General features: G+C 40.8%; 1 protein-coding gene across 1 annotated transcript in view; it reads right to left on the bottom strand.

The window, feature by feature from the left end:
- LOC137449628 (protein ELYS-like) overlaps nt 1-15,350 on the bottom strand; it is a 57,798-nt gene that overhangs the window by 13,997 nt on the left and 28,451 nt on the right. The window contains 11 exon segments of the mRNA XM_068155335.1: nt 205-309; nt 1,109-1,249; nt 1,403-1,492; nt 1,776-1,866; nt 4,337-4,465; nt 5,263-5,324; nt 5,737-5,918; nt 6,005-6,137; nt 11,538-11,682; nt 13,526-13,610; nt 14,528-14,644. Of these exon segments, the coding sequence (XP_068011436.1) occupies nt 205-309; nt 1,109-1,249; nt 1,403-1,492; nt 1,776-1,866; nt 4,337-4,465; nt 5,263-5,324; nt 5,737-5,918; nt 6,005-6,137; nt 11,538-11,682; nt 13,526-13,610; nt 14,528-14,644 (1,280 nt within the window).

The raw sequence follows: 15,350 nt of genomic DNA, 5'->3' as shown, positions 1-15,350 counted from the left end.
CACTGTAAAAAATAACAAAAGAAAAAAAAACCCAAACAACTACTTGAATTATGTATTTGAAAAACCAATGCAGCTCCAGCATATGCTGTCACTGAACCAACGTGACTTGACAAAACATTTTCAAAAACATGGCTAAGCAAGTGTTTACAGAAATCACTTACAGGACAGTCTCCGTGATACAAATGCAGTACAGTTTATTCTTACCAAAACCCTCTGGAAGGAGACCGGATCGACAGAACCAGATGACCACTTGTGCATACAAAGAAATGAGGCTTGTTACCACATTCTTGTTTGTCAGGTTTCTAAAACCTGGAATAAAGGCATAAGGTGATTTTTATTATGCAATTCCTTTTATTTTTACAAAACTCCCTTCATCATCCTAAAAAGACAGCATAAAAGGAACATGGTAGAAATCTTTGCCTTTGCATTTTTCATTCTGCATCACTTTTTTATTGGGCTGAAACCTCTACAATCACCACCAAAAGAAAAAGCCAAACCTGCAATGAACCAAAATCACTAAAGGTTAAAATGAAATACAAAGACTGAACAAGTAAATATACTCAGGAACAATATGCCAAGAACAACTGATGATATAAAAAGCTAAAGAAACTCATATTACTTTTTACAAGTTACTTATTTGTGCTTCTTTTATATTTTTCAGCAATCTGCAACACAATATTTGCACACAGTTATAAACTGCTAGTGGAAAAAAGAAGACTTTTTCAGCATTATGACTTTCAGTTGCTGTACTTTCAATCCTGTGCCTATATAGCTTCTTGCTGAATGTAGCCTCCCCTACCCACTTGCATGAACTCCACAATTTCCCTGAACTTGAGGCATATTAAGTGGTAGTCCCAGATGTCAGGCCCTTCTGCTAGCTAAATGTGATTGTCTTACAATGATCATAAACAAGAAAAGCTCAATTAAAAAAGCTCAATTAAAACGAATAGAATAGAATAGAATAGAATAGAATAGAATAGAATAGAATAGAATAGAATAGATCAGGTTGGAAGAGACCTTCAAGATCATCGCGTCCAACCTATCAGACCCAAGCATAATTCCAAATGTTAATAAAACACACCAAAGATACAGCAATACTATTACAAACCTTTTTCAGTAATATCCTGTACTTCTGTCAGAAAACATTTTAAGACTGTGTTAAGGTTGCTTAAAAGCAACTGGCAGTGCTGAAGAGACTGCAGTGTCTGTGGGTCAATGAAGTTGCAAGAGCCATCAAACAGCGGAACACCTTTTCAAGAACATACACAAAATCATTAGCCTCCAGAGAAACATTAAAGTGCACTTAAAGAACCATCTGCATTATCATGTACCAGCAGATTACTGAAGGACCTCAAGTAGGAAGAATAATTTTATGTTTGCAGAATGGTACACTAGTACTCACATATTTGGTCAAACTCATCTTTTGTATAAATCACTTTGTTCCATGTCCATTGAAGAACAAACCGTAAATTAGCAGAACTTGTCGGCAGGCCTTAAAAAAAAAAGATAGAGAGAATAAAAAGGTAATGATTCAACAATTTCATAAAACATAAAAACAACAGTGGTGAAGCCCTGGAATGGGTTGTCGAGGGAGGTGTTTGAAGCCCCATCCCTGGAGGTGTTTAAGAGCAGGCTGGATGAGGCTCTGTCCAGCCTGATCTAGTGTGGGGTGTCCCTGCCCATGGCAGGGGGGTTGGAACTAGATGATCCTTGTGGTCCCTTCCAACCCTGACTGATACTATGATGCTATACAATGATAACATAAGTATTAATACCTTCAGATGTCCAACGTTTAATGCATCTTATCAGAAGTTCTAAAGAACCTGTCTGGACAGCAGCTGACAGTACTGCTTCTAACTGCTCTTCCTAAACACAACACACAAAATAAAATGAGAATATTACATACTTTCAACAACTGAACCACAACACAAGTGTTTGTTTCTAGCTATATACTCATCATAAAGTCAATTAGTACACAGGCAACTCATTCTACATTCTTTTTCTTAATTCTAGCCACAAACTGAACAGCTTATTGGTCCGAGTACCACATTAAACTTTTCCTCTAACATTTCAACTTACTGAAGGCTAATACTTATTTGCAAGCCTCCCTAGTATACTCTTAATTTACTGAATTCTAGTTAACTAGTTAACTAGTTAACATCCTCTGCTAATATCCACTATGCATTTTATGCAGATAAGTTTGCCATCAGGAATGCATGGAGGAGACAGAATGCATACAGCTATGCAATGTCCGCATAGAAGCAGTGAAGCTAAGGTTAAGCAGCTTTCTAGACCTTCATGAGGACATGAAGCTATTCTGACAAGAAACATCAAATTATTATTTTCTAAAATGAAAAAAAAAAAAAAGAAGTGAAACATTTACATTCTAAACAGTTTAGATTTTAGGCTGTTCAAATACTGTATTAAAATGCAGCGGCAATCCTTTAGAAGGATAATGCACAGACATACAATGCTAAGTAGCAGATTATTTCAGCCAGCATTCTAATACTTTTTACAGGAGAAATGATCCTTCCAAAAATGTTCCTTTTTCTTTTATCTTTTTTTTTCATTCAAAATTATTTTTCCTTTGTAAGCAAAATCACTACTTTCAAAATTATATCTACACATTGATCATGTCATCTCGTTCTGAAAATGGGCTTCAGACAAAGAAGCACACCCAATAATATTTACACTGCAAAACAAATGCCTAAACCAAGCTTCTTGGTTCTTCGGCTTCTAAAGCTGAAATTTGTTTTACACGTCTGAGGTGGAGAGATTCAGACTGGACATGAGGAGGAAGTTCCTCACCATGAGAGTGGTGAAGCCCTGGAATGAATTGTCCAGGGAGGTGGTTGAGGCCCTATCCTGTTTAAGACCAGGCTGGATGAGGCTCTGGCCAGCCTGATCTAGTGGGGGGTGTCCCTGCCCATGGCAGGGGGGTTGGAACTAGATGATCCTTGTGGTCCCTTCCAACCCTGACTGATACTATGATACTACACAAAAGAAACCCCTGCTCCAAGACATTACAACCATGTCTGAACAATATGGTCACAACTCAGGAAAGATTGTTAAAAAATAAGTTCATTTGCTGACTTATTTCCAAATTGGAATTGACATGAGAACATCCATGACATGAGAACATTCAGACTCGAGGTGAGGAGGAAGTTCTTCACCGAGCGAGTAATTCGGCATTGGAATGGGCTGCCCAGGGAGGTGGTTGAGTCATCAACCCTGGAGGCGTTCAAGGGGAGATTGGACGTGGCACTTGGTGCCATGGTCTAGTCATGGGGTCTGCGGTGTCAGGTTGGACTCGATGATCCTCGAGGTCCTTTCCAACCTAAGTGATACTGTGATACTGTGATCCAATTTGAATGTAAGAGAACATCAGGCTTGCAAAATAGTCTGTGGGCTACATCAACTTGCCAAGAAATTTGTTTCAGCTACCACACTGTGCAGAAGTGTTAGTTGCCCTTACACACTTCCATAGATCTAGTGAAGAATCCAATAGACAGAAAGATGACAGCAGTGGGATGAAGGGTCACCCCTTCCTACTAATCACACCACCATATATGATAACTAGGTAGGTGATCAGTTAGCTTAGATACTGCCTGGGTGAAGATGGGCTGTTCATAACAAAGGCTCTGTCTCTCACGAAACTCTTCCAATAAGAGAGAAACACTGCTGAACTGCAAATGAAAAACCTATGAAGGTGAAGTCATTGTGGTGGGATTATGCAGACACAAGGTAATGGGTGTCATGAGCTAAAGGTGACTAAGGTGCAACAGCAACAATGAGGCAATCTAACAGAAATAAATTGGACTATTGTAGCAGGCCAAAAAAGAGCGAAAAGGAGGGGAACTGGTGATGAAATTGTCAGGTAGAGCTGACAAGAGTAATTGTTTACCGCAGCCTGCTTCCTTTGAAGCAAATAATCGTGAATAGTGCAGCAAGCTGATGTCTGCAATGGCTTGCATTTGACCGAGACACCCGCATCATTAGTTACTAATCTAATGCTTCGAGGAACTGAGAGGGGTGAAAGTTGTTCTGAGGGAAAGGTGCTTTATGTTGTGCATGACCAACACTGACTGTATCCTTCCTTGTGTGTATCTGTTGCACAGAACTAATAGAAGGGTCTCTAAAGACAGACCTATTAGGGCTGTTCCCAGTCAGACTCAGCCATTTGGATCTCAGAATACTTTTTTAATGAAAGTCAACATCTGTGTTTCATTGAAACTTGTAAATAATATGAAAATCAGATTATCATGTCTTGTAGCCTCTACAGCCCTGTCAGATATGATGGATCTATTTCTCCCTTGATTCCCTGGTATGTACTCACCTGTCTCAGGCTGGATGGCTGGACATCAACTAGTCTTGGAGACAGCAAGCCAGCTACCAAACACCTCTTGTAGCTATCATGAACAGCTTCACTTATTAAAGGACCAGATTTCTTCAAAAAGTTCAAGGTCTGAAACATCAATCAAAAGCTACAGATTAAGACAGCATTATTATTCAGCCACTAAGGTTCTGGATAACCAATACATGAACTAATATAAATGTTCACTTAAACTGTCAGACAGTTTGCATCTGTAATATACTTTAGGTTAACAATCTGAGTAAGCATTGTTATGTGGAGTCTTAAAGACAGCAGTCAAACAGTTTATTCACATACATTCAGTTTAAGTAAAACTAACACACAACTTTAAATTGCACTTTGGAAGACCCTGTCTGTGTCTATTTGTGCAGAAGATGATTTATGTTGGAAAGCTTTAGTGAGCTGAAACATTATTTGCCACAATCTGTGCAGTGGCTCAGAAGTTATAATTTGGCCAAGTCTGGGAGAAAACAATTTTCATTTCTTCTGAAATAGTTAAATAATATTTCATTTTCCCCGATCTGTCTTGCTTTTTCTAGTTAATCAGGGACTGAAACCTTACCACAAGACTATGTCGGCAGTTTATCTGATGGGTAATAAAGAAGAAACACTTTTCCCTAACTTTCACAATATTTTTGTTCTTGCTCGTAGAGCACCACTGAATTTCTTTCTAGTCATTCAACCCCTGAAGATGCTTCAACAAAAGACAATGGTAGTTTTATAGACCCAAGAGTGGACCTAAAACATTACCATTTGCATAAAACCGGCAGGATACAATTGTATGTGAATGGGCAGGATGAGTGTAAAATGGTCTCTGACACTGGAAGCAGTGCAATAGAAAACTCAGAAAAGATTTTGACATTTTTGGTAAAGAAATAGTGAGGGATTACCTCCTTCTGGAAGCCACTGCAAGTCACATGAACAACTCCTGAGTTCAGCAAGCAGGTACCATCTGCAGAAACAATGAATGTCTGACAGATTTCCACACTCTTACTGCTATGCTTTGACCAGTTTACATTATTTCAAAGGCAGTAGCTGGAAAGATATAACTAAGTACCCACTTTCTTCATCAGGTCATCTACAAATTTGTGTAGGGATTTTGTCTCTAGTGTTATTCAGGTGCTGGACTTTGAGCTTCAGTCCAAAGTCAGTTCATTTGATGACCATCACCACTTCACAGATTACCAAAACTCAAAACTCAGCAGATTGTCATATATGTTAGCACAAATGTGTTAGCACAATGTAATCAGAGTTGAGTTTGTGGGGATTTGGGTTTTGAGAGATGAACAATGAACAAGAGAATCAATAAAGGGTATTTGACCCCAGTTTAAGCTTGCCACTATTAAAAGAAACAAAATACCTACCAAAATTGTAGTTGCTTGGATTGAAAAACTGCTCAGGTGGTGGATCGGAAGGAGGAACTCCCTGACTTAGGCTCCACTCATGTATCAGAATATCCAAAATGAAATCTGGAGCAGTCATATTTACTACAGTATCCAGTGACCACAATGCAAAATAGGGGCAATCACAGAGGAATTCTTCTGGCCTTAAAGAAAAAAGGGTGTAAGATAAACACCAACTTTCAAATTAGTTATTTTCTGGGATATTGAAAGCAACTGAATAAAAAACTACCTTGTTGAGTCTGGCATTTGAGCATGATACCAGCGATTAATGTCAAACACACCCAAGTAAGTAGATGGTTTTCTCTGACTATGCGTGTTCACTTGCCAACTGAAGATTGATACACTGGTGTCAGGAGATATTACTGTAAAAGATAAGACATTGTTTGTTATTTACAGAAAACATGTCTGACATCTTTAGAATACCACTTTCCATTTTGTCTTAATTCTCTTATATCACTCATAGAGTATCAATAATAATAAAAAATATTACAGAAAAGAAAATGTCTTTGTGATAGGTTTCAGTTATACTGTTCCTTCTTGTTCAAACTGTATCAATTCTAAGTCAAATCAAAGACAAAATTATTAGCTAGTTAAGTTTTCCATACATCAGGATCTGATCAAACTAGGAACACATACATTGCTACTTGTAGAATGGATGCAAATAATTATCATATGCATTTGTATCACTCAGCTGGCATCATAAATTTCCAGATTTGATTCAATTACGAGTTTTAAGAATAGGTCTTTTCTGGTATTTTCAGAATGAAAGAACACAAATATAACATGGAATAAATAAATAAATGATCCCCTAAACAGGAAATAAAGATTATCACTTAAAACATTCACAATGCTACCCTCCAGTTCTCTCAAAAACTGAAACAGTCTCTTTGAGGAAAATGCATTCTCTGGCAGTAAAATATGTGACATATTTAACCTAATAGGGTAAGGAACAAGACAACAGCATGTTTGGTAAAGTGTTTCTCGGTTGAATTCATCATTATTGTTTAGGGATCCTCACACACTCTGCTCTGTTCCAGTGTGCACTTCTGTGCCAGTTGTTTTGTTAACTGCTAAAATTGCCTTTAAAGTCAAGTATTTTTGTAATTCAGAAGACAGGTGCATTGCAAGCCTAAATACACATCCAACAGAAGCTGTTGTGCCAGCAACTGGAAAAGACGCTTTAGATCATTGAGTCCCGTTGTTAACCTACCATTACCATGTGAGAGTGTATGGGTCAAAATTAAAGGCAGGACAGGGGAAGAAGATATTACTGTGGGGGTCTCCTACAGGCCACCTGACCAGCAGATCCAAGCAGATGAGGCCCTCCATAGGCAAATAGAAGCAGCTTCCAGGTCACAAGCCCTGGTCCTCATGGGTGATTTCAACCACCCGGATATCTGCTGGAGGGACAACACAGCAAGGCACCAGCAATCCAGGATGTTCCTGGACTGCATAGAAGACAACTTCCTCCTCCAAATGGTGGAGGAACCAACAAGAAATGGTGCTATGCTGGACCTTGTTCTCACCAACAGGGAAGGGCTGGTAAGCAATGTGAGGCTCATAGACGGCCTTGGCTGCAGTGACCATGAAGCAGTTGAATTTAACATCCTCAGGGCAATCAGGAGGAAGTATTCCAAGCTCACGACCCTAGACTTTAGGCGTGCAGATTTTGATCGCTTCAGGGATCTGCTAACCAAAGTGTCGTGGGACAAAGCCCTGGAGGGAAGAGGGACCCAGGACAGCTGGTCAGTATTCAAGGACCACCTCCTCTGTGTCCAGGAGCTCTGTGTACCAACAAAGAGAAAAGCAGGTAAGAATGCTAGGAGGCCTGCCTGGATGGGCAAGGAGCTACTGGACACACTATTACTTAAAAGGAAACTCTACAGGAAGTGGAGAGAAGGACAGGTAGAACAGGGGGAATATAAGGAAGCTGCCCGAGCAGCAAGACTCCTGGTTAGGAAAGCCAAAGCAGAGTTTGAATTTAATCTAGCCAGGGAGATTAAAGCGAATACTAAGAACTTTTACAGGTATATTAATGGGAAGAAGAAGACTAGGGAAGGTGTGGGCCCCCTCAGAAAGGAAAATGGTGACATGGTCACAAGTGATGAGGAAAAGGCTGAGGTACTTAATAACTTCTTTACCTCAGTCTTCACTGCAAGGGCCTCTAGCCACACTCCTGATGTTATGGAAGTCAAAGCCAGGGACGGGGAGGAAGAACTGCCCATTGTAAGTGCAGATCAGGTTCGTGATCATCTGAAGAACCTGAAAGAGTTCAAGTCCATGGGACCTGACAGGATACACCCACGGGTACTGAGAGAACTGGCAGATGAGGTTGCTAAACCCCTCTCTATTATATTTCAAAAGTCATGGCAATCTGGTGAAGTCCCCACAGATTGGAAAAGGGGAAACATTGCCCCCATCTTCAAAAAGGGCAAGAAGGAGGAACCAGGGAACTACAGGCCAGTCAGTCTCACCTCTGTGCCTGGAAAGATCATGGAGCAGATCCTCCTGGAGTCACTACTCGCTCAAAAGAATAGTGAAGAGGTGATTGGGAACAGTCAGCATGGCTTTGCCAAGGGCAAATCCTGCCTGACCAACCTGGTGGCCTTCTATGAGCAGGTGACAAAATTAATAGATGAGGGGCGAGCAACTGATGTTGTTTACCTGGACCTGAGCAAAGCCTTCGACACTGTCCCACACCACATCCTGGTCTCCAAACTGGTGACACATGGGTTTGATGGGTGGACCACTAGATGGGTAAGGAACTGGCTTGATGGCCGCACCCAAAGAGTGGCTGTCAATGGCTCCATGTCCCAGTGGAGGCCAGTGACAAGCGGAGTCCCTCAGGGATCAGTCCTGGGACCTGTCTTGTTCAACATCTTTGTGGGGGACATGGACAGTGGCATTGAGTGCACCCTCAGCAAGTTTGCTGATGACACCAAGCTGTGTGGTGCAGCAGACACGCTGGAGGGAAGGGAGGCCATCCAGAGGGACCTTGACAGGCTGGAGAGGTGGGCACAAGCCAACCTCATGAATTTCAATAAGAGCAAGTGCAGGGTCCTGCATCTGGGTCGAGGCAATCCCAGGCACAAATACAGGCTGGGCAGTGACTGGCTGGAAAGTAGCCCTGAAGAGAGAGACTTGGGGTGCTGGTGGACAAAAAGCTCAACATGAGCTCTCAGTGTGCACTTGCAGCCCGCAAAGCCAATCAGATCCTGGGCTGCATCAGGAGAAGTGTGGCTAGCAGGTCGAGGGAGGTGATCCTCCCCCTCTACTCAGCCCTGGTGAGACCCCACCTGGAGTACTGTGTCCAGTTCTGGAGCCCCTATTACAAGAGGGATGTGGAGGTGCTGGAACGTGTCCAGAGAAGGGCCACAAGGATGATCAGAGGGCTGGAGCACCTCTCCTATGAGGACAGACTGAAGGAGTTGGGGCTGTTCAGTCTGCAGAAGAGAAGGCTCCGAGGTGACCTAATTGTCGCCTTCCAGTATCTGAAAGGGGCCTACTGGAAGGCTGGGAAAGGACTTCTCAGGATCTCAGGTAGTGACAGGACTAGGGGGAATGGAATGAAGCTGGAGGTGGGGAGATTCAGGCTAGATGTGAGGAGGAGGTTCTTCACCATGAGAGTGGTGAAACCCTGGAATGGGTTGTCCAGGGAGGTGGTCGAGGCCCCGTCCCTGGGGGTGTTTAAGAGCAGGCTGGATGAGGCTCTGTCCAGCCTGATCTAGTGTGGGGTGTCCCTGCCCATGGCAGGGGGGTTGGAACTAGATGATCCTTGTGGTCCCTTCCAACCCTGAATGAAACTATGAAACTATGAAACCATGTCCACACCTAAACCACGTCTATGTGTCTTTTAAATACTTCCAGGGATGGTGATTCAACAACTTCCCTGGGCAGCCTGTACCAATGTTTATCATCCTTTTTGGTGAAAAGCTTTTTCCTAAGACCTGTTCTCAACCTCCCCTGCTGCAAATTGAGGCCATTTTCTCCTGTCCTATTACTTGTTACCTGGGAGAAGAGACCAACACCCACCTCACTACAACCTTCTTTGAGGTAGTTACAGAAACTGATAAGATCTATCCTCAGACTCATTTTCTTCAGATTAAACATCCCCAGTTCCCTCAGTCAATCCTCGTAAGACTTGTGCTCTGGATCCTTCATCATTGTCTTTATTGTAGCAATGAGCCCCAAACTGAACGCAGTACTCAAGATATGGCCTTAAAAGTGCCAAGTACAGGGAGACAATCACTTCCCTAGTCCTGCTGGTCATGCTGTTTCTAATAAAAGCTAGCATGTTGCTGGCCTTGTTGACCTGAGCACACTGACATCTTCTATTGAGGCATCCATTGACCAGCACTTCTTGGTCCTTTTCCACTGGGCCACTTTTCTCCATGCCTGTAGTGTTGCATGGCTTTGTTGTGACCACAATTCAGGACTGAATTTAATCTCCTACAATTTGATCCAGCCCATTGATCCAGCCTGTCTGGGTCCCTCTGTACAGTTTCCCTACACCTGAGTGGATCAATGCTCCCATCCAACTTGGACTCATAGAATCACAGAATTATAGGTTTTGGAAGGAACCTCTGAAGATGATAAAGTCCAATCCTCCTATCAAAGCAGGATCACCTCTGGTAGGCCACATAGAAACACATCGAGGCAGGTCTTGAAAGTGTCTAGAGAACGAGGCTCCATAATCTCTCTGGGCAGCTTGTTCCAGTGCTCTGTCAACCTCACAGTAAAGAAGTTTTTCCTCATGTTGAGGTGGAACTTTCTGTCTTCCAGTTTGTGTCTATTGCCCCTTGTCCTATCACACCTTTCAGGGCACCACTGAAAAGAATCTGGCCCCTTCTTCTTGACATCCAGCCTTCAGATGTTTGTAAACATTAACAAGATGTCCTCTCAGTCTTCTCTTCCCTAGGCTAAACAGCACCATGTCTCACAGCCTTTCCACATAAGACATATGTTCCAGTCCTTTAACCACTCTTGTAGCCCTCCATTGGACTCTCTCTAGTATTTTCCTGTCCCTATTGAACCGGGAAGCCCAGAAATGGACACAATACTCCAGATTTGGTCTCACTAGGACAGAATAAAGGGGGAGGAGAACCTCCCTTGACCTGCTGGCCACACTGTTCTTAATGTACTCCAGGATACAGTTGGCATTCTTGGCCACAAGGACACATTGCTGTCCCATGGATAACTTATTGTCCACTAGGACTCCAAGGTCCTTCTCCATGGAGCAGTTTTCCAGCAGGTCAACACCTAATCTGTACTGGTACATGTACTCATCTGCAGACTTACTGAGGGTGCTACCAATATCCTCATCCAGATCATTGGTAAAGGTATTAAAGAGAACTGGCATCAATACTGAGTCCTGGGAAGCACAGCTTCTCACTAGAGACCAGCTGGATGCAGACATAAGTTTAAATAGGGAAAAAACAATTTAGCTAACATTCTTAAGCAATAAAGAGAATGGTCTTATTGTTCAAATAAGGGAGCTGGCAGAATAAAAAAAACAGAACAGCATTATTCAGATGGCCTCACATTGCAAGAGCATGTCAGCAAACAAAATATTTAGCAAACCTATTTTTTTTTCCTTTAAAGAAGTCCCATGTAAGTTAAGCACCAAGTTTTTCTTTTTAAATAATTCCAACAAGCTACTCTGTGTAGATATCTAAGAATTTCAGACTGTGGGTACAGGAGCATCCATTGTTTAGATTCCAAATTCATTCATTCATTAACCACACACAGACACCAGAACAAACCTTCATTAATGCTATCCTCAACATGGTTGTGAAATTCTTCTACAGTCTGACAGCTGAGTAATTTGGTGCTGCAGGTTGGCTCTCTCAAGGGTATGATTCCATCCATGAGGTCTAAACTGTACCTTTCAGCACAGTATTCCAAACCCTGGGGAAAAAAAATGAACAAACAAACAAAAGAACCCACAAAAATCAGACAAACCAGAAAAGGTCATTCTGAGGTACAAGCATATATTATACCTAAATATGAAATAATATGTATATACATTATGTGTATATACACATTATTTCATATTTTCATGAGGTTATTTCTGATGGCAAATAGAAACTACAGGAGACATGCAACAGAGTTAAGTGTCAAGTCCTAATGGTCAAGTTTGGTTGCAAAGGCTAAAATTTAATATTTCCCTATCTTAAATTCACTCTGAAGCACGCAGACATAGGAAATAGATAAGAAAAATCTAAACCATCTATTTGAAAAACTAGCATGAAATCTAAGCAAATAATTTAATCTGTATGTTTAAGTGAAACCTTTGTTCCACTTTTTAGCCAGTGCTCCTTGTCCTATCACTGGGTACCACTGAAAACAGCCCAGCTCCATCGTCTTGACCTCATAAGTTCTCTTCTCAATCTTCTCTGATCCAGGCTAAAGATCCACAGGTCTCTCAGCCTCTCCAAATAAGGGATATAAACAAAGTAACTTTTAAAGGAGAATAAAACAAAGCAGGAGTTCAAAAGCAAAACATCCAGCCTGCCAAAGTACTTAGAGCACTCTACAAGAGATGCAGAAGTGAACTGAACTGAAAACCTTTTTAAAATTATAAAACTCAGTGAGGGTCCTCTGTTGCTCTAGAACACTATACATTTATGGCATAAAAAAATGCATGTCAACAAAGGTAAAGAGATGACATCAATATTTAGAATACTCTGAATCACTTGAAAGTATTTCTACTTTGTCCCCATGATAGACAATGCATTTTAAATAAACACTACTTATTTTCCCCAACACCTAACCTTTATATATTCAGCAGCAATACTCAAATAAGGAAGGGGATTTCCTATACCACAGGAAAAAAGATAAAGGTAAAAATTATAACTCATTATAAAAAAGTGCACAGGCTCTATAAAAATAGAGTACTCCAGGACAAGAATCACTCCAGTTTCATTCCTTGATTTTTGAGAATATAGAAGAGAAATTGTCAAAATGGGAAGAACTGCTCTGAGCTAAGATTACTTTTCCCTCAAAAAGATCTTAGAAGAGCTCCAAGCACAGTAGCAAGCAGAATTATGCATCATACAGAAGCATCATATATCTGTTAGATATCTGAGATAGAATGATACCTCATCTGTATTTTAAACACAGCATGTCGGGAGTCAGTACTAAGAATTTGCATGTACTCTTCTGACAAAATCATACCACTGTTTACTGTAAGTACTTATATATTTTCTGGCTTGAAGAGTAAATGCCATAGGTAACCCAGCCAAAAATTAGAAAGAGTTATCTTTATAGCTATAAATTTCATGATTAACACTTATCTAAACTGTAGGTATATTTAATAGGAGGGCCTGTTGGCAAAGCTCAGAAAAGAATATAGCTATATGACTACATTTCTAAAAGATACAGAAGCTTGTTCAAGTTTGCAGTTTGGTTAAACAAATTCAAACCCCTATCTTCTCTTCCTAGGTAACTTTAATTTTTTTTTTTTTTTAATTAAGAATATTTTTCTTTCTAAAAGCTGCTTCCTCTTCAGGAACTGAATTTTTATGGACTCTGGAGATGAATCTAGTTGGAACACATGACACTGTAGCATAAAATTGTATAACTGGTTTTCAAAAAGTACGGACAAAGGCCATGCCCAGTAAGACTCAACAAAAGACTACTGGTTTTATAGTTAGCTCTGAATTTTGATAGCAAATATTAGCTTTACCAACTTAACTGATGCTTAGAGGAAATTACCATTTTCATCTTTTCACATACAAGCATGTCTTACCTCATACATGACTTGTCCTGATGCCAAGCACTTTCTGTCACCAAATGCTAACTGCAACAGATGTAAACTCACAACATCACCTCCACTGAAAAAGGCATAAATTATGAAATTTGATTACAAGCTGCTTTGCAGTCCTCATCATTATATTAGATCTAGATTGAAGTTTTCTCAATAGAACACTGCTGGTGAAAAGAAAAACACCACTTCCCAAAACATGAGAATTGGTCATGTTTAGCCACAAAAACATAAAGGAGGAAGTTTCAACACTACCAACTTGTGAGGCAAATGTTAGTCATACAATTTGAAAGCTTTAATACATGATTACGGACTAAAAATTTTTTGAAACAGCTCTTTACAGTGAAGAGATCAATTGAACCTGCTGTAAAGTAAAAAAGACTGCCACTCTATGAAAGGCTGAACTGACTAAATGGCTTGCCAGTGCTGAGACATCTTTCTCCCCTGTTGTTCATATCAAAGTTCCAGTCCCTCTCTTGCATACACTGCACCCTTCCACATTTTGATTTGATTTGTTAGCCAAGTGGGATGCCACTGGCTTTTCTGCCAAACAGTGACAGCTTGCTAAGAGAGTTGAACTGGCTCATAAAGACTGCCAAAGCTGGCACAAGGTAATGAGACATACTGTCAACCCTTCCTTTAGGGCAGCACTCTGTTGTACCACCACATTTAAGTGTTCTAGATCTGCAGCCTCACCTACTTTTAATCACATTTAATACCACGATGTGAATATCAAATCATGAAACAGTCATCAAGAAACAAAGGAAATAATGTAAGAATGCAAGTAGAAATATGTATGGCCACTGTTGCTTTGCCTTCCTTCAGAAGGTAAGTCCCTCTTTACATCTGTTAAATCCCATAAAAATTGCATCGTAAGTTGAATACCTTGATGAGTAACTAGATAAACAAAACATCCACTGTATGAAAATAAGTATTTTAAAAATAAATAAATACAAATTCAGTGGCTTGTAGTAAGCTTTTATTCACCTTTCTTGTGTAGACTGAACAGCCCACAAGTAGCAACAATTCCGAGGATCGTTCTCAGGCTCTTGAAAAGTAACAGCATAGACAGGAATCCTTCCTCCTTCAAGCTGAGAGTGGTGCCTGCAGGTTTAAAAAAGAAAGAAAGAAAAATAAAAATAAGTCTACTGGCTCTAAATGTTTATAGAAGGGTAGGAGCATCTTCTGAGAAAAGAGCACCTTACATGCTTATCCTCAAAGTACAGAAGTTCATGCTTCCATCTCAAACAACTGAGTCAGGGAACTGACTACCTTTTATGCAACAGTCCAGAAGTGAGGAAATCACTGTCCATCAAATGCAGTAACCTGAGGTGTTAGATTTCTCCTCCTCAGGCAGAGGAGAATATAAGTGATTACTTCAGCTGCTAGGCAATAGATTGTTCCTACTGTTGTATCCTACTTCAATATTGAACTTAAAATGCAGCACATCTTCTGAAAAGAACCAAACAAAAGTACCCTGTCACAGGACAAGGGGCAATGGATATAAACTATAGCACAGGAGGTTCCACCTCAACATGAGGAGGAACTTCTTCACTCTGAGGGTCACAGAGTACTGGAACAGGCTCCCCAGAGAGCTTGTGGAGTCTCATTCTCTGGAGACTTTCAAGGCCCATCTGGATACATTCCTGTGTGACCTAAGCTAGATTCTGTGGTCCTGTTCTGGCAGGGGGCTTGGACTCAATGAGCTCTGGAGGTCCCTTCCAACCCCTAACATCCTGTGATCCTGTAAAATATAAGTATTTCCTGGTTTCACTGAATACTACTGACAGAGAAAACTGTTGCATAGAAA

Source organism: Melanerpes formicivorus, unplaced genomic scaffold (genome assembly GCF_026170545.1).
Source record: "Melanerpes formicivorus ecotype bairdi unplaced genomic scaffold, bMelFor1.0.p_v2 SCAF_2, whole genome shotgun sequence".
NCBI classification, from domain to species: domain Eukaryota; kingdom Metazoa; phylum Chordata; class Aves; order Piciformes; family Picidae; genus Melanerpes; species Melanerpes formicivorus.
The sequence above is the reverse complement of the archived record's forward strand: the minus strand, read 5'-3'. Positions and strand labels throughout refer to the sequence as shown.